The sequence below is a fragment of the Acomys russatus genome, chromosome 17 (genome assembly GCF_903995435.1).
Source record: "Acomys russatus chromosome 17, mAcoRus1.1, whole genome shotgun sequence".
In the NCBI taxonomy this organism is placed as follows: Eukaryota; Metazoa; Chordata; class Mammalia; order Rodentia; family Muridae; genus Acomys; species Acomys russatus.
Genome location: NC_067153.1, coordinates 48,017,343 through 48,043,588, shown reverse-complemented (window position 1 = coordinate 48,043,588; position 26,246 = coordinate 48,017,343). Strand labels below are relative to the sequence as shown.

Below are 26,246 nucleotides of genomic sequence, written 5' to 3'. Positions count from 1 at the left end.
AAAGATTTATTTGGATTACACATCCCGATCACATCCATCACTGAAGGAAGTCAGGGCAGGAACTCAAGGCAGGAACAGAAGCAGAGGCCGTAGAGGAACGTTGCTTTATTGGTTTGCTCCCCCATGGCTTCCTCAGCCTGCTTCTTAGACCATCTGGGACCACATGCCCAGGGGTAGCACTGCCCACAGTGAGCTGGGCCTTCCCACATCAATAATGAATCGAGAAAATGCACCACAGGCCAATCAGGTGGAGACAATTTCTCAATTCAGGTTCCCTATTCCAAAATTGACCCTAGCTTGTGTCATAGTCTTGGCATAAAACAAGCCAGTATACTACCCCAGCAATGTGATCTTGGTCCCTTCCGTCACTCTCTGCTTCTGTTCCTGTGTCTGCCTGAGCTTAGAGGTCCCCAGCTGCTCATCTAGGGCCAGTGCATGGTCAGGGCACTTGAGGCTGGAGCTGCTGGGATTCAGGAAATGCCAGTGACCACATCACTCACATGTCACTCACAGGATGCCATACAGAAGCAGCAGGAGTCAGGGTGTGTGTGTGGGGGGGGGGGCGAACAGCAACAACCAGATGTGACTGGTGCTGGAGATGGGGGTGCTTAACCTCTAGGTTCAGGGGAGTTGGGTCAGATCCCTCTCTTTCCAACCCAAAACACTGCAGGTCACACATTGTCTGATGCTTCCTGCAAAATTATTCATTTGCCCCTCAATTCATTTAAATAATTACTTAATAGAACACTTACTCTCTGCCTCCAGGATAGAGCACTAACCAAGACAGACATTGCAATGGTTCCTATAAAGCTTATATCCTAATGGAGGCCAGACAGATAAAACAAGGACATCTTTCTTTAAGAGGAGTAGCTAGTGTCATAATAAAGAATGCCAATGGTATATTTGGGGGGAAGACCGCGGGAGGCCCTCTGATACGGAATGCTTAGCTGAGGCCAGGCAGTGCTAGAGAAAGACTGCTGGAACGAACAGCATGTACAAAGGTCTTGGGGAACAAACTAGTTGTTGTGGAGTTTTTCCTCCTGGCCCTATGCTCCCAGAATAATGACTTATGAGACTCAAAATGTATTTACAAATACCTAGGCTATGTAGATAGGCTCTTCTCTGATTGTTTCATAACTTAAAAATAACCCATTTACACTAATCTACATTCTGCCATGTGGCTGGTTACCTCTGCTCAGGTACCATGCATACGCCCCCTCACATCTTCACAGGCGAACCCCCTATGACTGGCTCTATCCCAGAATCCTTTATGCCTACCGAATCTCCTCCGTCCTTGTTCCTCCTTCAGCTATAGGCCATTGGTTTTTTATTGATAGGGGATGTTTCCATACAGACACAGGTGGTTCCTTCTACAAGTGTCTAAGTGACACAGAGGACATAGATGTCAGGAGAAATGGAGGTACGTTTTTTTATTCAAATCATTTCTTTTTATTTTTTAACTTAGACATATATATTTATATTATTACACATATATGCAATAAACTACATACAGCAAGAAGGACCATGAAACAATTAGGGATTATATATATGTTGCATTCATAGTGTTTTGCCTTTTTGTATTTGGCAACCTTGGAGAAAACATCTTTCCTATCTTGGTGAGTCTACAATTCTGAATGTAAATCAATATCGATCATATCTCATCTCTATCAACCTAAAAACGTCTATCTAGACCTAAAAACATCTTAACCCCTAAACAACTACCTGGTCTTCAACCCTATCAGAGACGTGAGAAGGAATAAAATTAATCATCTGAATAAAGAGGAAGTGCAACTTCGCAGCTTCCAAAACGAGAGAATGACAGAGACCGTTCACTTCCCAGACAGTCACCTAAAACTCTCTATAATGTTGGAGCACAGTCTTCAGCCTTCTGGCCAATTATATCTGGCAGACATATTTGTGAAGCAGGAACTATTAAGAAACCCTGTTTTTACAGAGTTTGGCTATCAACTCTACCTGTGTCCACGCTTGCCCACTTTTAGGCAGAATTCAGCCTGTGGCAGAAATGAGGACATTTGTCCAGTGGTTGGTTGCAGCAGCGGAGGCGGCCCTGGGTCCCTGGGAGCTCACCTGAGTGTGGTCCCATGGTCCTGTGGTGGAAGGGCATGGATGATCCACATGACAGATTTCTTTCTTTCTGGGAAACACCAGCACTGTGTTTTTGAGCTCTCAGTATGGTCCTTTGGTGGCTGTGCAGTCACTGCTGTTCCGTGGATCAGACACAGTGTGCGATCGACACCATCTTGGATGATCTTGGCTTGGGTGTTTCTAATACATTGCGCTAAGTATTTCCTCACAATCAGGCCACTCTCTGGGATGAGTTTTTCTGTGTAGCTCTGGAACACAATCCTCCCCCTCAGAATGCATTGATGACCTCATCTTTCGAACCCTGGGCCTGCTGCGCGGACCTGCACCACCCGTGTGGATGCCCTTCTTTCTTTTCAACCCCTATCTCCATACCTGAGAAAGAAAGATGGAGGTAGGTTTTTACTTTATTCATTTACTCTAAGCGTCCATCTGCTCCTTCATGTCCCAGGTCTGTGCCTTACCTAGACTGGACTCTCTAGGCCAGTGGTTCTCAACCTGCGGGTCACAATCCCTTGGAGGGGGATGAATGACCCTTTCAGAGGGGTTGCCTAAGACCATTGGAAAACATAGATAGTTACATTATGATTCATAACAGTAGCAAAATTACAGTTGCAATTACAGTTATGAAGTAGCAATAAGAATAATTTTATGGTTGCGGGTCACCACAGTATGAGGAACTGTATTAAAAACTCTTGCAGCATTAGGAAAGTTGAGAACCACTGCTCTAGGCATTTGGAAATGGAATTCAGATGGCTCCACCAGAGTGTGGGGATGAGGGGTAACCTGTTTTGTGGGGGTCCTGTGAGGACTCAGAGGGGCTGTGAAGTCAAGGAGCCCGGCACACAGTGCCACAGTGCCGGCCAACTGAATGTGACTGGATATTTCACTTTTCATATCTCCCCACACCCACAGCCCAGCCCTGCGTGGCCATTCCCAGGCACTTGCCAGCATCCCAGAGAAATCACTTGCTTGAGGAAGATTCTGGTTTCTTCCCTTTCAATGCTTAAAACTATCTGCCAGGTGTGCCAGTACACACACATTTAATCCCGGTACTCAGGCAGAGGCAGAGGCAGGCAGATCTCTGTGAATCTGAGGCCATCCTGACCTACATAGTGACTTTCAGGACATCCAGGGATATGTAGAAAGACCTTGTCTCCAAAACAAAACAAAGACAAAAACAAACAAACAAAAATCCTGGGAATGTCCTAGGCAAAGAACCTAGATTTGATTCAATCTGCATAATACACACTGGTCCACATGAGGATGGCTTGCTGCATCCTCCCGTAGCAAATTCATCCATGAACCTACACATGTGTCTGTCCATACACACAATCATTGCCCATCAGTTCATCCATTCATCCACTCACCCATCCACCCATACTTTCCTCAGCCCATACATTCGCATGCCTCTCCCTCCATTCATTCACCCATGCATGCACACATGTATCTATGTTTCACCTACATATCCATGTATGATTTCCTCCCTCTATACATCTACCCACCTACTTATCCATCCATCCCCTACCCATCTGTGCTAGCTACCATATTTTCCAGCATATAAGACAAACCCCAATTTTTCCAGTTAAAATACAGAATTTGGAAAATACTTGCCGTATAAGGCTACTCCTCTTCCAACGCAAACCCTGTGCAGCAGACTTGGGCATGTGTCTATTTGCAGACAGGGCACAAGCAGCCAGGTGCTTTATTAAATGCTGGCTGATAGCCAGTGCCTGCCTACACTGCCCCTTTAAGATGCACTCCACACTCAACCTGAAAATGCAGCCCTCTGAGCCTAATGGGCAGGTTCTGGTGGAGAGCCAATCCACGCTCACATTCTTCTCCTCAGGGTACAGGAAGATGTGTGCAGCTTGCTCCTTCCTGCTTCCTACTCCCCGCACAGAGTGGGGAGTCAGCTGCAGCACCTCCCACTATGTGTGTCAGACATGTGAAGCACGGTGCACGTAAGTACCCAGCATATAAGACGATCCCAACTTTGGCACAGATTTTTCAGGGTTAAAAAGTTGTCTTATACGCCGGAAAATATAAGACTTTTATGCCAACTTGACACAAGCTAGAGTCGTTTGGAAGGAACTTCAATTGAGAAAATGCCCTCATCATATTGGCATTTCTTGACTAATAACTGTAAAGATCACTGTGGTCTGTGCCATCCCTGGTGGTCCTCGTTGCTATAGGAAGGTAGGATGAGCAAGCCATGAAGCACATTCCAGTAAGTACCATTCTTTCATTTCTTCTTCTCCTCCTCCTCCTTCTTTCTTCTGTTTCTGAATCCAGGTTCCTGTCTTGAATTCCTGCCCCAGTTTCCCTTGATGATGAACTATTATGTGAAATTATAAGCTGAAATAAATTCTTTGCTTCTTAAGCAAAGACAGAATTGGTACCAGGAGTGGGGTACTGATGAGCATGTTGTTTTGGAAAGGATTGTGGAGGTCTTTGGGACTTCATGCTGGAAAAGCCATCGAGTGCTCAGAGCTTACTCGGATGCTGCGAGGACCTTGAACATAATACTGACAGCAGTGCCGACAATGGAAGCCTGGCTCATGACATTTCATGGCCATTTATGTGATATTTTGAATTAAGAACCAGTAAAGTGAAGCCTTTCTTGTGCTGGGACAATTGATGCTGGCCAGTCAGAGCTGAAGAATCAGCTGTGGTTAAGAGACTGGCATTGTTAAGTACAAATCTTCAGGGAGATGTTTCCTCGGGCTGAGTACACAGATGCTGTGGTCCAGAGTACTTTGTGCTGGTAGCTGAACTTGATAATGTTTAAGAGTCTCCCAGGTGGTACTGGTTTTGAATGCGTGAAGGAGCAGCATGAGAGACCATGAGAGGCGATAAACGCATCCATCCATAGATGAATCCATCTATCCACCTACCCACTCATCCATGCACCTGTCAGTTGAAGTAAAGCCCCAGGATGGAAGGGGTCTTGGAGAGAAGTTGAAGCTTGGCGTCAAATGGTAGGGTCAGTGTTCCTGAAGAGGATCCAGGAGAGACTATCTGTAAAGGTATAGCCCAGTTGCAGAGAATCCAGCGTTTGGAGATGCCAGTCAGTACCACAGAAGGACCACCAAGGATGGCAACTGCAGCGGAGTGGAGCTGGTCTTAGTTTAGGAGGCAAGCTGTGTGTGCTGTGAAAGGGAGAGCCATAGAAGTGCCACGGGTCAGCTGGCCTTTAGAGGCCAGAGGATCACCAGCGCTGAACTCTTTACAGGGTTGGACTTTGGCTACGCTTTGATGTGATTGTGGCTGTGCCCTGGTTCCTCCCTCTTGAAGTAAGAAAGCTTTTGGCTTGGGCTTTGATTTTACAGGAGCCCACAGCTATGAGACCTTGAATATTTTAGAGAAACTTTGGGATTTTAGAGATACTTTAAATGTTTTAGAGAAACTTTGAATTTTTAAAAAATCTTTTCTCTTTTAAATGTATTTACCCTTTATTTTATATGTGTTGGTGTTTTGCCTGCAAAACTTTCTACGTGAGAGTGTCAGATCTTGGCATTATAGACAGTTGCGAGCTGCCATGCGGGTGCTGAGATTTAAACTGCTGGGCCATCTCTCCAGCCCGAGACTTTGAACTTTTAAAGAAACCTTGGATATTTTAAAAAGACTAAATTTGTGTTTGAGTTTTTACAGAATATGGGACTTTTCAAAATTGGAATGTTTTCCAGGCGTGGTGGCTCATTCCTTTAATCCCAGTGCTTAGAATGCAGAGGCACAGAGATTGTTGTGAGATCAAGGCCAGCAGGGCTACATAGAGAGATCCTGTCTAAAGAAAATAAAAATAAAGTTTGGATGTCTTATATTGTGGTATTAATATCATGCCAACCAGATGTGGTGGCGCATGCCTGTATTTGCAGCACTCAGGGAAGAAGAGGCAGGCAGATCGCGGTGAGTTCAAGGCCAGCCTGGTCTGCAGAGTGAGTCCAGGACAGCCAAGGCTACACCGACAAACCCTGTCTCAAAAACAAAAACAAATCATTATGCCATCTTAAGGACAAATGAGAAAGTAAAAGTTCTAGTTAAACAGTGATGTGTTTGTGTGCCAAGCTCATAAGGGACCAACGGTGCTGGCCTGTTTTTGGGCCAGGCGTGGTGGTGCACACCTTTAATCGCAGCACTTGGGAGGCAGAGGCAGGTGGATCACTATGAGTTCAAGGCCAGCCTGGTCTACAAAGCAAGTCCAGGGCTACATAGAGAAACCCTGTCTCGAAAAACTAAAAAACTTAAAAAAAAAAAAAAAAAAAAAAAAAGAGTCATTTTGGAAGACAGAACCTCAATTGGGAAAATGCTCCCCACCAGACTGGCCCATGGGCAAGATGATGGGGCCTTTTCTTGACTGATGATTCCTATTGGGGAATCCAGCTCACTGTTTGCAGTGCCTGTACATTCCTGGGATGGTGGTCCTGGGTGCTACCTAGGAAAGCAGGCTGAGCAAACCTTGAGGAGCAAGCCAGTAAGCGGCACTCCTTTGGGTCTTCCCCTTCAGGTTCCTGCCTTGAATTCTTGCTCTAATTTCCTTTGGTGACTGACGGTAACATGGTACTGTACTGAAACGAAGGCTCACCGAATTGGCTTTTGTGATAGTGTTTTATCACAATAGAAACCCCATTTAAGACACCGCCCATCTACGTAAGCACTCACTCACGGATGTCCGCATCCGTCACTCCTACCCACCTACCCATGCACCCGTGTACCATTCACCTGCCCACCTACCAATCCGTTCATCACCTACCTAGTCACGCATCCCCGTTCATCCAGATATGCACTCACCCATCACTGTATGCTCATTTGGGGGTTGGACACAACAAGAAAAACACCATGGAGTATAGGAACGAATGATGGTGGTACTGGTAGTGATGATGATGATGGCGGCGACGACGACGACGACGAAGGCCGCGATGATGATCTCCAGGCTGGAGAAGTTGAAATTTTTGCCTGAAGTCACACAGGCAAAGATAGCTGAGCCTGCAGATAACCAGGCTGTCCTGGCTCTGTCCTCTTCACGCCAGTCTCATCCCAGCCTTAGGGAGAGAGGCTCCCCCAGTAGAAGCAAGCCTCCACCTTGTCCCACAGACATATGTGGGGGACCTTGGAGCCAAACCTTAATCAGACCTTCTTCAAACTGCAAGGACAAAAGGTGAGCAGAAGCCCATCTGTGATTGCGGGTCCCCTAGAATGCCTGGGCGGTGCCGCTTCCCGCCGGCTGCCGGCAGGGGGCGACACGACGCTGTGCCGCAGACCCTGCAAACTGTGTTTGACAACCCTGCGTTCTGTTTTGGGGAAACAAGGGCATAGAAGCAGGTCCAGTCCATCTACAAACAGGAGCACCCACTTTTCGCGCACACAACCCTCCTGGAGACTCCCAAGACCAAGCCTATCTTGGGACTCTGGGACCTGACAGGGCTGGAGGTGGGGTGCGAATCCTAAGGCCCCAGGTGGGAGACACATGGGTGATCTCCCTGCTGCAGCCCCGCGGTAGCCACACAAATCTTTTGTCTCACTAACCCACACCAAGATTGAAGCTGTTGGCGGCGATGACCCGGGGAGTGGGGAGGAACGCCCTGAAAGTCTCAAGCCCGTCTCCGCTGCAAGTATCGCTCATTGTCGCCACGGGGTGGCAGCAGCCACCTGCCAAGTTCCGGGGCTGTTCCGCTCGCTCCTGCCACCCGGCCCAGTTCAGTTTGTTGCCCACCAATTTATGCGACGTCCAGAGTTCTTGGTTTCAGGCGACAGTGGTGCGGGACTGCTACTACAGTTTGACATCTGTGTCTTAGTTTGCCTGCTTGCGATATCCAAGGTCTCCTTTCTACAGGGTCCTCCAACCCCCCCCCCCAAAAAAAAACGTTCTGCACAGCTGCACCTGCGGGCCTCTGAACCTCTGGCCCAGGAGCAGCTCTCTCCCGAGTCATGGCAAAAGTTCAGAGGATTTGGAGAGATTAAGAGGGGATTAGGGGCAGGGAAGGGTAGCTTCTGAGCTTGAGGTTCCTGGATGAGCTGGGCTAGGTAGGCCTGAGGACAACACCTCTTCGTACCCTCCTCATTCCCACACTAGGTAATTGGGTATTGGCTAGACCTTAAAGACTACGACGAGTCCATTCCCTTGTCATAATAGCTCTATTTGATGTTGTCCAGGGCTGAAGAGACTGAAAACTTGTTTTGGACCGCCACCCCCCCCCCCAATCACCCACCCACCACCCACATGTCTGGTCTGCTGAGCTAGGACAGATCTATCTATGGCAGGCAGTGTCCCTGGCATCCATTTGGCCGGGACAGAATCGAGCCAGCCCCGCACAGGGTGTGCCAGGCACCAAGGTGAGTCTATCTTCCCACTCTGGCTGTTAAACGTGAATCAGATCTGAGTCTCGCATCCGACAGCCCTGAAGAGTGAGACTGAGAACCCCCAGACTGGGACTCTCCAGGACCGCCTTCTGATAACCTTCTCTGAGTCTCTGTCATGGTGCCACTCTTAAGGGTGGGTAAGCTAGTGTGTCTGCCAATCTTTAAGACCTACGCTCAGCTTGCACTCTCTGCGGCGCTGGGTGCTGGACCGATCTTTCACGAAGTTTGCTGGGCAGGCAGTGATGCCTGATCCGGGGGTGTGGCCCTGGAAGCCCCCATGTGAACAATGTCTAGGAAGAAGATGTCTGCACTTGGCGGTGGGTGGTCTATGTCTCTCCGACTAGAAACTGGAAACCGAGTGACCACCAGGCCCTGGGCTAGTAGTTTCTTAGCCCCCGCCCCTACCCCCACCCTCACTGGCTCTGAAGAGCGCAGGTGTCTCTTTGGAGCCGCACCCTCTCCTCTCCCTCCCCCCCTTCCCACGCAGTCCTGGGAGGGCGATCGGAAGGGAGCTGGCCTGGGGAGGGGGGGCGCGGGGTTAGATGCGTTAGTGTGTCACGGGGGAGGGAGGAGTAAAGGGAGGGGAGAGCCAGGGAGCGCGCGCGAGAGAGCGCGCTGAGAGCGAGGAAGGCGGGCGGGAGGCGGATCCTCCTACCTGGGGCGCGCTCGCCTGCTCGCGGCTCGCTTGCCGGGGCCGCGAGTCACCTGGGGAGGCGGACAAGTGCGGACACATTGGCCGCCGCGGCGCACCGTGAGGCGCCCTCAGCCCCAGGCGGCTGAGCCCAGTGGAGGCAGCGCCCGCCCACCCACCCGACCGCTGCACCCAGCTCCGGCCTGCGCTTACTGAGCCCCACGGTCACTCCTCTGGGCTCCGAGGTCGTGGTTCCCGGTCCGGGTCACTCCCCCCTCCGGGCGCACGCGGCTGCTGCGGCGCCCTGGGCTCACCATGGTGGCAACGCGTGCCGGGTGCCCGCGCGTCGCCCGCCGCCCGAGCAGAAGCGCCGGCTGAGCGTGGTCCTCCCCGCAGCCCCCCCTGGCCCCTGTCCGGCCCCTGCCCGCCCGCGCGTCCCCTCCGGCCGCAGCTGTCTATGGCGCAGCCCCCCTCCCTGGATCATGCACAGAAACTTTCGAAAGTGGATCTTTTACGTGTTTCTCTGCTTTGGCGTCCTCTACGTGAAGCTCGGGTGAGTATTCCTGTGGGTGGGGGCGGCAGAAGGGGAGCCGGCAGCCTCTAGAGCCTCCTCCAGTGGACCTGGAGACCCGAGTTGGGGGGGGGCGTTTCTTTGAGTGACCGGGCTGGCCGGTGTGTCCAGCCCTCGCCCCAGCCTTACGGAGACTTATCTGAGTCCCCAGGGCCAGGGATCCTCTGGAGGGGCGCGGAGCCCAGGACGCAGCAGGGGCAGCGCGGCGGGTGGACGGCCGCAGCGAGGCTCGCGGGTAGCGGCGAGCGTGCCGGGCGCGTACTTTCACCTGTTTGGGCTCTAGGCCCCGGGGGTGGGACGCGCCTTCCCTCCCCCGGGCTGCGCTGGGCGCCGAGCCCGGATCGAGCGCTAGCCGCCCGAAGGGCGCGCCTGGACGGGGGGCGGGGGGCATCCCCGGCGGGGGAGATCGGGGCGCGCACCCGCCGCGAGCGCGCAGGCCCTGCACCCGCCGCGGCCCTGCGTCTCTATCCATCACCCGGACATGTTGAAATTACCTTGACAACTCGTCCGGCTGGCTCAGGATGGGCCGCGGGGCTGGCGCAGCAGCCTCGAGCTCCGTCCCGGGCCCGCACCCCCGCCCTCCCGGGGCCCTGCGCCCGGCCCCCTCTCGCCGCGCTCCCCCTGGCGCGGCCGGGCGGGCGGGCTCCAGGCGGGCCGCACTCGCTGCTCGCCGCCGTAGCTGCTCCGAGTCGTATTTCCACATTCCTGAACCCAGCCGAGTCCTTACCTGTTGAGCCGCGATCTCCTTTTAGACAGAATCTGTCTCGGCCTCCCCGGATTGGGGGTGGAGGGGCAGTGTGACCGAACGGAGCGCAGTGCACCTCGCAGACGTTAGTCACTCCTGGCGGCCTGGCCGGGACCAGACCCCCAACCCCACCCCGAGCACCTGTGAGCAGCTGCGCTCGCCACGCGCCACACGCTCCTACTATGTGCAGCCAGGCGCTTGGAAGCCAGCCTTACCGTGGCCCTGGGAAGGCCAGTGACCAGACCTGTAGGAGGGGCGGGTTCCGGTACCTGGGAGACCGGCTTTCCAGGAGAGAGGTAGAAACAGTAGCTGAAGATCAGCACCCTTCCCAGCCCTTTGCACCTCCGCCATCTTACAGGTGAAGAAATTAAGGCCCAGAGAGGGGCAGAGACCAAGCCTGGTGGCCTCAGAGGCAAGGTTGGAAGTCAAGTCCGGTACTAGCCTTATTCCTGAAGCCCTGGGCGTGAATGTCTGCGGCTGCTGGTGGTTGTGTTTATTGTAGGTTTGTGTGAGTAGGCTGTGTCCCTGGGTGTTTGTTTATGAAGGTGAGGGGTGCAAGCGTTGAGCCTGCTGAGGGTGGGGGCGGGGTGGGCAGGCCACTGCTTCCCAGACTCTAGGCAGCCTGCAATGATTCTCCTGGGCCTGCGAAGGGATCCACAGCCCTTTGGGAGAAGGTTCCAGGCTGGTCCCACTCCCTAGCTCTGGCACGGAGGCCTTTGAGTTGAGGCTTGACTCCACCGGCTCTGGCTCTGGCTTCCACCGCTGACCAATCTTCGTGGCACCAGTTCTTCAAGAAGAGGCTTTAGCAAAGGCCCCAAATGGAAAAAGGGGTCAGCAGATGGACCTGGATTCCCGACGTTGGGGGTGCTCCGTGGAGTGGTTCCTGGGTTTTGTCTCTGTACCTCTTTTGTCACCTTATGGGAGTAGGTAGGATTTTGCATCAGGCTGTTCTGAACAGCATGGTGGTCGGTGTTGAGTAGAGAATGGGTGAATAAGACCCCAAAGGTTCCCAGTCGCCTGTGAACACTACTTCTAGCAGTGAGCAAGCTTGCTTTCTTCTGCCCAGGAGCCCCAAGGAAGAACTATTCTCCCTCCAGAAACTGCTGCCCCTTTCTGAATTAAAAAAAAAAATCCAAAAATCAAGTTGAATGACAGCCAGAAAAGCCACCCTGAGACCTGTAAAAGGAGTGTGTGTGTGTGTGTGTGTGTGTGTGTGTGTGTTTGCTCACATGCATCCATCAGGTGAGCAGGAAAGGTAGCTGGGCCTTCCCCTGAGACATAAAGGGATAATAGGTGGAGTGAAAGAGATCTCTTTGAAGGAGACATCCCACATCACTTCTGGCAGGCGCCTCAGCGACCTCTTACCCTGGAGCAGCCTCTTGCCCTCATCTGAAAATAGTGAAGTGATGGTAGCATTCCCCTTGGGGCTGCTGAGGGATTAGTTCTGATGGCTTTTACCCTAGCCTTAAGTAATGGTGGTGGAATATTGTGGTATCTGCCAGGCCAGTGAGGCCTTTCTTATCACCAGTGCTCATGAGATCAAAGATGAGAGCCATTCTGGGGATTCCTCCAGATAGCTTATTCTGGGAAGGGGGCATTTTTTGTGATGGAGGCTTCCGAGCCTGCCTCTGCTTCACGCTTCAGTATGTGCAATGGGGCCTCCAGATCCCACCGGAGCATTCGTTCCCACCTGCACACCTCACATATAAGCAAGAACCAGAATTCGGCCCTCGTGCACAATGGCAGAACAGAAGTGCCTTGGATTCTCAGCAACTTCCAAGCACAATACCAATAGGGAGTCGCAATGCCTAACCTAAGGTTTCTAGGCATGGAACTGCAGTACTGGAGGAGGCCAAGGTAGGGTTGGGAGCAGCCAAGGTCACTGAGGTGCCAGGACCAGTCTTGCCCTAGTTTTGTTCCTGCTTTTGTTGTCAGGAGAAGCAGAGGGCCAAGGGGGGTGGTGGTCTGGAGGTAAGGGAGGTTCCTCACTCCTGGGTGCCCAGGAACCTCCATGCCAAGCCTAGGAGCTGGGATCCACTTTCAGGACCACACACGCCCCCCCCCTTCCTGCTGTCCTCCCTGCTCCGAGACTCTCCCTCCTCTTGACATATACCTCTATAGAAAGACATTCCAATAAAGCCGGTCTCAGCAGAAATAGGAGATGGGACCCCAAATCCATTTCTAGGCTATAAAAATACATTTACTAGAAAAGGAAGAAGTGATTTAGAAGAATTTTGCCTTGCACCCACCAACCAACCCCTCAAAGGGAAGAAAAAAAAAAAAAAAAAAAAAGACGAAGAAGCCAGAGGTGAGGGCCCTCTGTGATGAGAGCAGCAACTGGGGGACTTCCCGGCTGCCTCTCCAAAGAAGTACATGAAGCGGGTAGTGCAGGCACAAGAACAGAGCTGGCCCAGGTGCGGTGAGAGGGACCCACACCCAGCCACCCCTAATCACGGTACATGCAGGCAGAGGGACAACACACACAGAGCATCTGTGCACACACACCTGTAGCCTTCCATACCGCCCATGCTTCTGCAGGAACATGCAAGCACATGCATGCACACATGAGCACACGCTGCTGAGCACTGCCCCTAAGAGGCGCACACGCCTCCGCGCGGTGCCTCCCGGAGATGCGCTCTCAGTAGCGGTGTTGTTTCTCGCCAAAGGTTGTGGCAAGGGTATCCCGGCCAAGGCAACTTGGGCAAACCCTGGGGGCGGCACCCGCTGCACACTCTGGTCAACCTCCCCTTTAAAAAAAACCCGCCCGCGGAGGAGGCGGATGTAGGGGCGGCTTGTCCAATGGCAGCTGCGCGCTTCGGGAGACTTGGAGACTTGAGCCAGAGTGAGCGACAGAGCCGGTTCGCACCGACAGACGGACAGAGGACCAGACAGCCACTAAGGCTCGCCCACTGTCCCCTGCCAGGCCCCGAACTCCAGCTCCAGCGTCTGCTGCTGGCCCAGATACAGCAAGATGCGCGGTTCTGGAGGCGTGACACGGGCGACCACTGTCCCCCGGCCACCGAGCCCTGGCCCCTAGCGCCCAGCGCTGCTGCCCTGCATCAGGGAGGGCCGCGGAGACCCCAGCCTCTGTTGGCGCAGGAGCCCTGCGGGTGGGGCCTGCCCAGACCTGCCAGCCGTGCCGACCCACCATGCTCCTTCTGTCGCCGCGCAGCGCGCTGGTCTCCGTCTATTGCCCGCAGATCTTTCTCCTTCTGTCCAGCGGCAGCTACCTGTGAGTGCCGCGGGTGGCGGGTTGGGTGGGCAGGAGGGAGCCCCTGGCCATCACTGCTGGAAAAAGGAGGGCGGGGGAGGTGGCAAAATGGTCCTGGTGGGGTGCTGGGCGACCTGCGCGCACAGAAACTGGGGGGCCTTTGGTGCCAAAGCCGCTGAGGTAGATCACCTGGGCGACAGTTGTGACAATAAGACGTGGTAGCTTAGGGGTCAGAGAAAAGGTGGCTGGAGAGTGGCCCCGCTGCCCCTGCATATTAGGTAGGCTATGCGCACCGAGCGCGATGCCGGAGCTAGCCAGTCCTGTCCGGGCAGGATCCTGGACCAGCGGGAGACCCTCTTTCTGGGCTATACTAGCCCATGGGACGTGCACGGCCGGCCGTGCCGCACTAAGGAGAGCTACGTGCACACATCCGCTTCCCAGCGCATACACTGGCAGGCACGTGCATGTTGTGCCCCACCAGACAGCGCGCCCAGGTTTTCGTCCCCCTCCCCAAGTCTCTGTGGCCCCTTGTGTTACCCAGCCAGTGCGGGGAGGCCTTGACCTCTGTGTTCTGCTAGACGCCTCTCCAGGAGGAGAAGAGAGCTCGTGCTGTGCGCTCAGGTCACGCAAGGTCCAGGTATCAAGGCCCAGGAAGTGCGCGGAGCAGGGCGCGCGAGCGTGGAGTAGGGCAGAGCCTACCATTCTAAGAGAAGCGCGGGGCAAGGCCCAAGTTGGTCCTGCGAGGCGAGGGGGCGCGTCCGCACAGCGGTGGCTTCGCCTGATTCCTAATGGGACGCATATGCTCTGGCCTCCGATTTAAAAAGAAGTTTGATTTATGGAACCGCCGTTTGGGGGAATTGAAGCTGGATGCTACTGATTAAACCTCAGAGCCAGTGCTCCCTCTCCTTCTCCTCCCCTCCCCCGCCCCCTCCTTAACACGCGGGCCACGTCCGGGGTCGCCTAACGCGGCCAGAGGCGGCAGCCGCCTTCCCGCTCCCTGCACCACCCCCTTCCCGCCCCGCGGCCACAGTCCTGATAAATTGCCCCGCCCCCACCCCTTTTAATAAAGACGCGGCCAATTTCTCCTCCAGCTCCTAGGAAATTACTATCCTACCAGTTTTCCTTCTATAAATAGTCGCGCATCTTGAAACAAAAGTTCGCAACCGCAGCCAGATGCTGCGAGGCCCGCGGTTTCCCCGGCTGTGGAACATAATTACAAGGTCCGGGCAGAGGGAGCGCTCCAGGCCCGGCGGGCAGCCCTGGCTGCGGAGGCATCGCCTGGGGTGGGGAGTAGCAGGCCTCCCGGGGCAGGGCTCAGGGCTCGTGGGTACCGCCTGATCAGTGGGGACCTGGCCAAGGAGAAGAATCCTGCTTCCATCGTCCTTACTTGAAATGGATCTGCCAACAAGGCCTAGGACTCCAAGGCTCCTGCGGGGTTCTGGAGTTCCTGAGGCCTCCCCCTTTACGCATTTTAGCCTTGCTGAAGAGCCAGCATTCACTCTGAGAAATCATTTGGGGAGGCTAACAGCTGAGGTTTGGTGTGCCTTGGGGAGGTGTCCAGGGGTGGAGGCCAGGAGTTGGGTCTGAAAGGAGAGGACTGCGAAAGTGGTTTGCCCCACAGCAATTGCAGGGCTCTTTGGCAGATTGGTAGCCAGTGTGCCTCTGAGGCCCTCCTGGAGGGCCCACTCCAGCTTAGTGGGGTGACCTCCACAGTCTGTGCCCACATTGTTCCTGACTTATACTGCCAGTTTTGGGGGCTGAAATTCTTTCATGGGAACAGCTTTTCAAGTGTGTCCAGGCCAGTGCTGGGGCCAACCTGGGTGGTAGTAGCTGGAGGGTAGCAAGGGGAACCAAGTCCCTTCTTCATCACTAATCGTGCCTGGTTCAGCCATGACAGGAAGGGAGAATGCGCTGGTTCAGCCCTCCATATGCCCAGCAAGGAGGGGCCCTGAGTGGAGGCTCTGTTTTGTTCTGTTCCAGAGAACTTTCCAGAAACTTCTGGAAAGTTCTGGGTCCCATTGCTAGGATCACAGACACTGGCCAACAGTTGATCCTGCCCCTTTCAGCTGGGATGTTCACCCAGCTCCCAACGCTGGGTGAATATCCGAACACAGTGAATCCCAGACACATGCCTGGGCCTCTGCCACTGATCATGTTGGATGGGTGTGCTGGCCTGGAAGGGCTCTGAGCCTGTACCAGACTCCAAGTGTGACCCAGCTGTGAGAGGCTGCTCCCATCACCCCTACCCCTGTGTTGCAGAGTGGGAGTCCAGTGGGGAATCCACGAGGGACCAAGGGAAGGCAAATGGGGGTTGAGACCACAAGAAGGGTTTGTAGTGCTGGGTCAGCTGGTATGAGGGCCTGGCCCAAGCCTGGAGCCAGAACCAGTCTGGGCTACTGTAAGGGCAGGTCCTTCCGGTCTTGGCCTCCCTGTCCTAGATGTGGTAGTTGGCTGTGATGACCCCCCCCCATGTCTTCCGGTAGAGCCTGTCATGGTAACCGCCTGCTCTGGGGAGCCGAGTGAGTCATGGGTGACAGGATGGTTACTCACCGACCACCTGGCTTGGGGGTGCAGAGGGTGCTCACCACTATCCTCCCTAGGCCCAGCCAGGCCTCTTCCTGGCTCCTGCTGTGGCTTTGCTGGTGGTGCTGACCACAATCCTAAAAGCCCTGTGGGCATGACCCTTGGTGAGATGGGCGCTGAATCAGGCCACTCCTGTGGCATCATGGTTCAGGGGGGCAGTGTGGGTCACCTGGAGGGTGGTGCCTGTCTGGACCTTAGTCTCCTCACCAGTCATAGGGGAAAGAAGACTGGCCAGGCCCGTGCATCTCTGGGTTTGAAAACGTGCAACACCTTATAAAATACTGACCCAACAGGGTTGGAGCTCGAACACCCAAGGATAACTTAACTCCCAGGAAACCTTCCAGCTAGAGCTCCTGGAACCACAGAAAAATTACCCCAAATCCACGGTGGTATGGTAAGGCTCACCAGCTGAGAGGGGAGCAAGGCATATTCTGGGATGGACGCTTCCCAGCCCCTATGTGTGTGTCCCTTTGAGTTTTGACTGTGGGAGAAGCTAGAGGGTGGAAGCCTTCCTAACCTGGTTTCCTTGGAGTCCAGGAGACCAAGAAGTATGCCAAATCCTAGCACCGCCTCTTCCGGTGTGCCTGTATCCTGATTCTAGCTCCCTTCTCTGACATCATGCGAACCTCACAGGGTGACCTGGAACACTTGGAGAAGATTCAGGACCAGTGCTCAGTTTAAAACCTGGTGCTAGGCACAATTCAGGAGACAGGTGGCCCTCCTTGGGTAGCAGGAGGAGGGAAGATGGGAAACTGGCCTTTAGTGACTCTGAGGGAGGTCGGTCCAGAGGAAACAGTCACCCAGGAGGGAATAGAGTGTTCTTTGGGTCCTTCATAGAACTCCCCACGGGATTTTAAAGGAGGAAAGAGTTTTGGTCGAACTAAACAGGATCACAATAGGGAGACTCCTGAACAAGAGACAACGTCATCCGCATCCACCCAGATGACACCACGGGGAGGCAGACACAATACTGGGGTCCTGAGAGATGAAGTCACCCAGACTCCAAGTCATCATCTTGTCCTTCTGGCACTAGCCTTTTCATGGCTCCCCCCCCCCCTCTCTCTCTCTCTCTCTCTCTGGGGTGACCCATCCCAGAGGGGAGAAGTGGCACAGCCAGCTGTCACAAGTGCAAAGAGGCAGGTGACCAGATGTCTAGAAACGATGCTTCCTGTCTCTGTCTCTCTGGCCTTGTCCTCTCCTGCTTGGCCTCCAAGCCTTAGCATGGCCTAGTGGGGTAGGTAGACCAGGGTTACATCACAGCAGGTGGATGTGGGGCCTGGTGGACGTGGATGCCCTGCTGGGGTTTAAGCCAGGGTTCAGGGCATGGTTTGGATCCAGGCTGCTCATCCTTCAGCAGAGGGTCAGGGGGAAGTGTGGAGAGCAGGGTCCCTCTGTGCAGCCTATAGCCAGCCCACTAACCTCTCCATCTCCCAGGCAGGTGGAACAGCTACAGCAGGATTCCTGGATGCCTCCATTTTGCACAGTCCTGAGTCCGGCTGGGATAGGGCTCAGCTCCCCTCCCAAGGGGACAAGAGGCTGGCGCCCTCCCTTGTCAGATGAAACCCCAGCCCAGGGCTCCGTGAGCCTGATGAAAGGGTCATTGTGTAATAGAGGCCGCCCGCTGGCCAAGGACAAAACGGCTGTTTGTCCTCCCTCTTTGGTGTGGGGCTGGGGGCCTCCCCTCAGGCTGGCCGATGGGTGGGGGTGGGTACAGGTGCACTCTTAGCTCCCTGGCTTTCCTTGTCTTCCAGCTCAGCCTGCCCCTCCCCCAAGCCTCATACCCACCCAGGGTCACCTTGCCCTTGAGTGTGGATTCCCCCAAACTTGGGCCAATCTTGCTGCTGTCTGGGAGACAGTGAGCTTCCAGGCAGACCCTGGAGGCATCCAAGCAGATGTACGGCCTGAGATCAGGAATTCCAAAGAAGGGCTCTGCTGGACCAGGGAGTCCAGCACTCTGGACACACTCACTGTGGGCAGCTAGGTGTGTGGTTGAGGCTACTTAGTGCAGATGTACCTGCAACCATGGCTGAGACTGGGAGATGAAGATGCTAGAGGCCAGTGGCCTCCTAAATGGCCATGGCAGCTATCTTAGTTAGGTTTTATATTGCTATGCTAAATACATAACTAAAAGTAACTTGGGTAGGAAAAGGTTTATTTGGGCTGCATATCCCAGACCAGTCCATTGAGGAAAACCAAAGTGAGAACCTATACTCACCAGAGACTATGGAGGGGTGCTGCTTACTGGCTTGCTCCTTGTGGCTTGCTCAGCCTGTTTTCTTTCTTTCTTTCTTTCTTTTTTTTTTTTTTTCTTTTCTTCTTTCTTTATTTTTGCCCTCCCCTCCCCCCCAAGACAGAGTTTCTCTGTGTAGCCTTTGCTGTCCTGGACTCACTTTGTAGACCAGGCTGGCCTGAAACTCACACAGAGATTCACCTTCCTCTGCCTCCCCAACTACTGGGATTAAAGGCATGCGCCACCACACCCGGCTCAGCCTGCTTTCTTATAGCACCCAGGACCACCAGCCCAGGGGTTGCACCACTCCCTGTGAGATGCGTCTTCCTTCGTCAATCCTTAATCAAGATACTCCACAGACTTGCCTACAGACCAGTCTTATAGGGGCATTTTCTCAATCTTTATTGGTTCCCTTTTCCTAGATGGCCCTAGCCTGTATCAAGTTGACATATAAATTAGACAGTACCTCAGTTATAGGTTGTGAAGCCCTCCAGGGGCTGGAGCATGGTTGGGCTCCCCTGGGAGTCACATCGGTTGATACTTCAGGACTTCCATCACCTTCCAGAACTCTCTCCAATACAGCTTCCTGATCTACCCTTCTTTGTGCTCCAAAGTCCCACTACCAAACCCAAGCGAAACTGCTACCTATGGTCAGGTCACTGGAAGGAAGAGGACAGGTGAGATTTCAGATTATTCCCCAGCAGGAGGCCACTGGGTGTAAAATAGATTTTAAAACCTTTGTTTTAGCTGGGAGTGGTGGTGGCGCATGCCTTTAATCCCAGCACTCTGGGAGGCAGAGGCAGGATGATCTCTGTAAATTCGAGGCCAGCCTGGCCTACAAAGTGAGTTCAAGACAGCCAAGGCTACACACAGAGAACCCTTGTCTTTAAAGAAAAAAAAAAAAGCTTTATCCTAGCACTCAAGGCTGAGGCAGGAGGATCAAGAGTTTAAAGCCAACCTGGCACACGTGCTGAGGTCTATCTCAAATGAAAACCTTTAGAATGAGAATTGGCCAACTGTCTTGTTGACTCTAGACTAGGAACATGGGCCCCAGGGATCCTTTCCAGAAGGACCTGTCCTGTGGGCCTGGCATTCTCAGCCTATCTGGAGTCTCCTGTTGAGTCTCTTTCCTTCCTGGCTGCTGGCACAGGGGCCAAGCCAAGCCATCTCCTACGTAGGAATGAGAGAGTGGGAAGGTCAGGCCCAGGTGTCAGGTCATGGCATCTGAGGCTGTATTCGAACTCACGTCTGTATGACTTTGAGGTCCAGCCCAGCTTCTAACCACCACTATTACCTCTCTCACATTCGTTACATTGTATACGGCTTGAAAACCTAACTAGGGCACTATGTTGCAATTGTCTGTGGACCAGGAGGTCCTGAGCAAAGGTTTCCTAGGCAACTATGGGGGGGGATCTAGCTTTTACTTTAGCCCTGGGGGACAGAAATGTAATGCTCTTGGAGGATGTAGAGATGGCTCTGCCTGTCTCGGCTCTGCTCCAGCAGCTGTGAGGCTGGCTGTAACAGGGAGGAAGATAGGTACCGCAAGCCAGCTTGTGACCTCTTATGTAGTACTGTGACTGGCTTGTGCCTGATGACATGCTCTCCGGTGTGGCTCTGCCTGGACTCCGGGTACCCTTGCCTTCTCTAGAGCTTGCGTTTCCATCTAGGGAGGCTCTAGAGCCCTTCCAGCTAGTCCCACCGCATTCAGTTGACTCTTCGCACCCCCTTAATTTATCGCAGCCCCCTCCGCCCACCTTCCTCCGAGTTCACACAGAGCCCTGCAACTCCCACAGCAGGGACCCAGACCACCCGCTGTGAGGGTGAACCAGGAAAGACTTCTGGTGTAGGGTGGCCCGAGAGAAGCTCATCTCTACCAGCCTCAGGGGCACAGGGTCAAGCAGGGACTGAGGGCCAGGCTGAGGCTGAGCACCTTCCTGGAGGCGGCTCAGGTGTTCTGGGGGCGGGAGGGGGGGGGGTGAATTCACTTCTGGTCGAGACTTTCCGAGGGCTGCTGATCCTCCCCGGGAGCCAGATTCGCCACCCTGCTATCTCCATCATGTCTGTGTTTGAGAGACAGGCTAAGTCCCTGTAGACCAGGTTGGCCTGTGGGGAGGGCTGAATTTAAGCTACCATATATACTCCTGTGGGCCGAAGTGCTGGTGTGGCATTCCTGTGGACCAAGTAGGGCTGATGTTCCCTTTGGTGGCCCTGCCACAGGGTGGAGCACCAGGTTAAGCATGCCAGCCTCCCTGAGTGACCTTTTGAACTTTGGGCCAAGGGATGAGATGCACCACGGCCATAGCACTGTGCAGTGAGAGCCCCTGGGGCTGGTGTGGAGAGAATGCTAGCCACAGACTAACAAGTCTAGCGGCTTCTGACCCTGCTGGGACTCTGGGACAGGGATGCACGGCATGAGGGACCAACCCTACGGACACACCCTTAATATGGCCACAAAGAAGAGTGCTTAAACTTCCATTCTGTCCTCTTGCAGAGGGGGAGATCCTAGGGCTGGACAGCTTTCCTTCAAGCTGTAGCATCGGGGGGGGGGGGGGGGGGAAGGTCTGGTTTTGTGTGATAATCGTGCGTGCTCCAGAAGCAGCATAGGCGGCAGCTTGTGGGTCAAGGGATTCTTTCCAGACCCTTCACAGAGCAGTTCGGGCGCAGGGTGTGCAGTGAGGTCTACAAGCCCAAAACTGACCCTTTCCAATGTCGGGATTCCTGTATCAGGAAGGAACTGGGGAGCCACAGCTGCAGTAGGAGGGTACCAAGGAGGCAAAGAGAAAGCACCTGGCTCTATTACCACCACCTGGCTCTACCACCATCAAGCTGCTGTTCAGCCTTAGACAAAACACTGCCCTTCTTGAGCCTCCTCTGGGAAGTGGTCAGGCTGCCCACTGGGATTGAGTGGCCCCTTTTCCAGGGCATTCAATCTGAGGCAGTTGCCTGGGAAAGCCATCAAGATCATGAAGAGAGCCATAACGGTGAGGGACCAGGGAGCAGTACCCATGGAGCTTTTGACTAAGACAGGTCCCCAGCTACCATGACAGCAGATGGCAAGAGTGGGTCTGGCCCCTGGCTGGGGCTCATACTGCCCTGGGTGCTGTGTGGCCAGGTAGGCTACACCCTTTCCCACCTGATTCTGGGTTAAGAACTGCCTTGCCTTTAGGTCAGTAAAGAGATGGTGACTTGCTGTTCTCTGTGTGTGGGACCCAAACTCACAGCTCAGAATACTCTCAGAGTGTCCCAGGAAATGCTGGCTTAGCCATCCAGTGTTTAGACTCCCAAACTGGCAGTAGGCCAGTCAGGCCTGCCAACTCCCTCCCACCTTTTACACCCACCTGCCCTTCTTCTGTTGTTAGGTCTCAGGTTGGTGTCATGGCCAGCCATGCCTTCAGGGCACCCCATATCACATAGATTGTATAGTAACTGACATGCTAGGCTGGGGGGGGGGGGAATCCCAGCCCCAATTTGGCTTCAGTCATCCTCACAGCCTCAGGGGGCTAGCATCTGTGGGTGTGGCGGCCTCCATCTGTACTGTGGGAAGTAAAGAGAAAAGCCATGGATAAGGCCAGAGACACCTCAGCCCCTGTGCCACGGTTTTCCTAGCAGTGAGAACAAAACAGGGTCAGGTAGGCTTCCTGGAGGTGGAGGCACTGAGTCAAGTATGGAGTCCTGTTTGACTGCTGGAGGGACAGACAACCCTTCCCAGGGCAAAATCACAATCCACTGAGGCCAGGACTTGGCATGTTATGTTGGGTCCAACATGCCAGGAGAGGTCCTGAAGTTTCTAAAGTTGGAGGTCAGTGGAACTATGGTGACCCTGTGTGGACCTAGGGAATCCATTAACCCACTTAAACTCTTCGCCCATGCCTCCACGTGTCACTCTGAGGCTGTGATTTTTTTTTTCCATCGTCAGCAACCCCAGCCTACCCAGGCCTGCTGCTCTCTGTCTGCTTTCTCCCACACCGCCGCCTTCTTTCTCTTCAGGGTGGGGTCCTGGGATGCCTGGCTGGAATGCCAGCTATGTGGAAGGGTGGGAAAGCCTTTAGCAGGATCTCTACTCTCTTGCTTGGGAATACCAGGAGCAGCTGAAGGGAGCAGTGGCCTGGAAAGATGGGAGCAAGTGGGGCCCGTATTGGAGAGGAGGGGCTGCCCTTAGGAGACCCAACCATGGGCAGAATGATCTCCCTAGGGACAGATGGGTAGACTGAGGCCCAGGTTGGTTAGAAGGAGTCAGAGACTGAGCAGAACCTGAGTCTAGTCCCCACAGCCACAGAGGCCTTCTTTAGGGTCTAGCCTTAGGTACCCGGACTTTCATCTCAGCCCCTTGATATTCAAATGGAAAACTGAGGCCCAAGCAGATCAGGAGGGAGCCCTAGGGGTGCCCACCCTCAGCCCTCTCCATCTCCTGGGTGCCTCTAGGCCCTTCTGGGTATCTCTTAGTCTCTTTTCCCCTTTGTAAATTTAGGCTTCAAGATCCACCATGAGCAGCCACTGTGGGGATGGGTAGAGCAGGAGGGAACTGAACTAGGTGGCCCCTTTGGCTCTGTGTCTATGGGTGCAGGTGCTGTGTCAGGGCACACTAAAGGGCAAGTTGGATGGCCAGGCTGGATCGGTGCTCTGACACACCCTCCAAGGGCCTCACCTGGGTCCAGGTACTTACTGTCCAGGTGACGGACACCTGCAGTGCCAGCACTCTGAGGTCTGAGCAGGAGGATCAGTTCATCGTCATATTGGCTACTTAGTAGTTTTGGGATTAGCCTGGGCTACATGAGACCCTGAAAGAGGGAGGGAGGGAGGGAAATAAAACATAGCTCTGGAGGTGCTGTGCTCTGTCCATGTTTCTGAGTTGAGGTTACCAGCAGAGGGAAGAAGTCTAAAGGAGGACCAAGGGGAGGACAGGTAGCCCAAGGGGAGGGGCGTTCCACTCTAACCAGTTCTGTTCCACCAACCTGCCAAGTGGACCTGCTGTGTTCAGTTCTGGCCTGGCTGAGCTCTCCTTGGGTCAGTCTTACCTAATTCAGAGTGTAGCTAATGTCTGTGTGTGGGAGTGGGGGAGTGGGGGGACTGTGATCTGGAGGCGCAGGCCAGTCTGCACTGTGGAGACATTTCTATCCCCACTAACCTGGCAAGAACATTGAGGTTCGTCTAGTCCTGTCTCCCACCACCCACCCCGAGTGCCCCCATTGCGCTCCAGTGCCTGGGAAGAGCCCTTGGGGCCCCCAGTGACTGGAAAAGTCCTGGACACACCTGCCTACCCGAGGGAGAGCTCAGCGCCACCCTCCAGGGGATTTGCTGAGTTACTTCCTGGATGAGTGGACCCAGGCCCGCCTTCCTGGCCGATCATAGATAATTAGAACATTCTTCAAATATTTTGCCGGAGGATGCCCAAGAAGGAAGAATTACAAAGCGCCTTGGGCCAGGAGCGTGGGCTGGAGTTGTTGGGTAGCTGGCCGGGGCCAAGGCTGGGGGGCCCAGAGTGAAGCCTAGGCCAGCCTGTCCTCACCTTCCAGAGCTGGAACTGGGGCAGGAGACCCTGTGCCATTTTTAGGACTAGTCAGTTACCTAGCAATGGTTAGGGAATCCTTACCCTAAGGAGTCTGCAGCAGGCGAGAGGCAGAGCCTACTGCAAAAGGCCTTTGGATAGGACTGAGGGTCACACACTGAGTCCAGGGCCTCCAAGTGGGCTGGAAAAGCCAGTCCCTCTGAGGAGGTATATCCGCAGTGGAAGAGCAGATCTTAGGGCAGAGCACAGGAAGGAGAAGAGAGAGACATAATCCTGCTGCCACGGGGTAGGGGTAGGTAGGACGGAGCAAAGATGGCTGTTCAAAAGGTTGCATCTGAGGCTGGGAGGGCTGGGGCACACCCCGAGGTGGGGCAGGCTGGGTGCAGTGCAGACTGCCTCCCCTCTGCGAGGGGTGCGGCTAGGCCAGGAGCTGGAGTAGGTAGGGTGGTGGGAGCAGAGGGCTAAAGGATCTGTCCTGGGGAAAGGCTTCTTGAGAGGAACCTGCTTTTCAGAGGATGGCTCATGTCCCTGAATCTGCTTCCAGGCCAGGATGAGCTCAGTGCTAGTTTGAAACAGTCTTTGGCTCCTGTGTTAGTCTTTGCAGACTCCTCTCACATGTGTTTGTCCCAACCCAGCAGCCTGGGGGCAGCCTGGTGCTACATGCAAAGGGCTCAGGCCAGAGAAAAGAGCTGGCAGAGGCCAGTGCTATTTCGGGGCCATTTGCTCTTGTGGATAGAGATTTAAAGAGAATATTGGGGTGCAGATGCTTGGCTCTGTGGCCATAGGACACATATGTGCATTTTGAGGCAGCTGGGGGCTTCCTCTGGGTGGGAGAGACTACTCCATTGGCTACCTCTGCAGCTAGCAATGACAGCTTCTCTCGCTGGCCATTTAAGTGGAAAAGGACAAGACACCTGACATGATTTTCACTGACCTGTCACCCAGGATGAAGAGAGGAAACCTGCTGTGCTACTACATTGAAGGTGCCTGGGTTTCACTCCCTGGGCATGTGAGCCTAGAGACTGATCACATGTCCTGTGAGGGATCTCTTCCGCTGTGTTTCAGTGCGTCTGAGCCTCCATTTGTTCACCCACCGAGGGGTGGCACAGTGGGCTGCAGTCCCTGCTCCTTGTCTGCTTGTCAACCCTAGGCAGCCAAGCCTCTCTGGGCCTCTGTGGAGAGGAATAACACTTCTTGTTTGTTTGTTTGTTTGTTTGTTTGTTTGTTTTTCAAGACAGGGTTTCTCTGTATGGCTTTGGCTGTCCTAGACTTTTTGTAGACCAGGCTGGCCTCGAACTCACAGAGATCCACCTGCCTCTGCCTCCCCAAATGCTGGGATTACAGGTGTGCACCACCACACCTGGCTTAGAATAATAATATTCTTATCACACATTTTCACATAAGGACATTATGTGGACCTTGAGCTCAGCCTAACACACAGCAGGTTTTCTCTGACTCAAGCCCTGGAAACACTAGCAGCATGAAGGACTTAGGTTAGATTCCTACCCACTCAGGGCAGGCTTTGGAGGGCTTACTTCCTGAAGGAAGTAAGAGTGTCCTCCATACCAAGTAAAGCTAGGACAACCTCAGACCTGGACATAGCAAACTCTCTTCCGCCAGGCTTTCACGTGACCTGGTGCTCCCCAAAGATGTTGGAGATTGGCGGGGGGGGGGGGTACTTGGAGGAGATCCCAGGGTGAGGCCTGGCCTGAAGCCCCACAGCTCAGCTGGTGGTTGGATACTGTACTGGTTGGGGTCACTAATACTATTTTCCTTTGTTTCTCAGACCCAGAGTTGGCTAGGTTGGAGGGAGGAAGAGACCAAACCCCTTGGGTAGGGCATGGAGATGGCAGTGGGCACTCACTGGCTCAGAGTCCCACTGTAGGCATAGTGCCTTACTGGTTCTGGGGGGGGGGGGGGGGTTGGGGTGGAGCCAGGAGGGCAGCAACCATGTGTGCCCAATGAATGCAGGACCAGAGTGAGCCCAGCCTCAGGCCTGGAGGCTAGAGCTGGCCCTCACACACAAAATGTCACCTCACGCTAGCTCTGATGTAAATGTATATGTGCCACCGTGAGTCGCCTCCTGCTGTAAGCTCTGTCATTTGTCCAGGATGCTTTCACACCCCTTTTAAGGAGGAGGAAACCGAAGCACAGAGAGGTTAGGGTATGTGCCTGAACCTTCCCCACTCAGCCGTCAAGAGGCATGTTCAGGGTACCCATGGAGCTCGCCAGCACCAGGATTTGTGGCCCTAGCCACTGCACTAGAGGGCCGTGTGTGGGAGGCCTGGTATGTACCACTGGGCAGT

General features: G+C 54.1%; 1 protein-coding gene across 2 annotated transcripts in view; it reads left to right on the top strand.

Annotated features, from left to right (window-relative positions):
* The first annotated feature begins 9,468 nt into the window (after positions 1 to 9,468).
* The window catches only part of Wnt7b (Wnt family member 7B), a 42,718-nt gene continuing 25,940 nt past the window's right edge, over positions 9,469 to 26,246 (top strand). Inside the window, exon 1 of one of the 2 annotated variants that reach the window (XM_051160142.1) lies at positions 9,469 to 9,647. In XM_051160142.1, the coding sequence (XP_051016099.1) occupies positions 9,577 to 9,647 (71 nt within the window). In that variant the 5' untranslated portion in view covers positions 9,469 to 9,576. Of the gene's footprint in view, positions 9,648 to 13,103; positions 13,643 to 26,246 lie in introns of those variants that run through there. The other variant, XM_051160141.1, reaches the window with a different exon arrangement.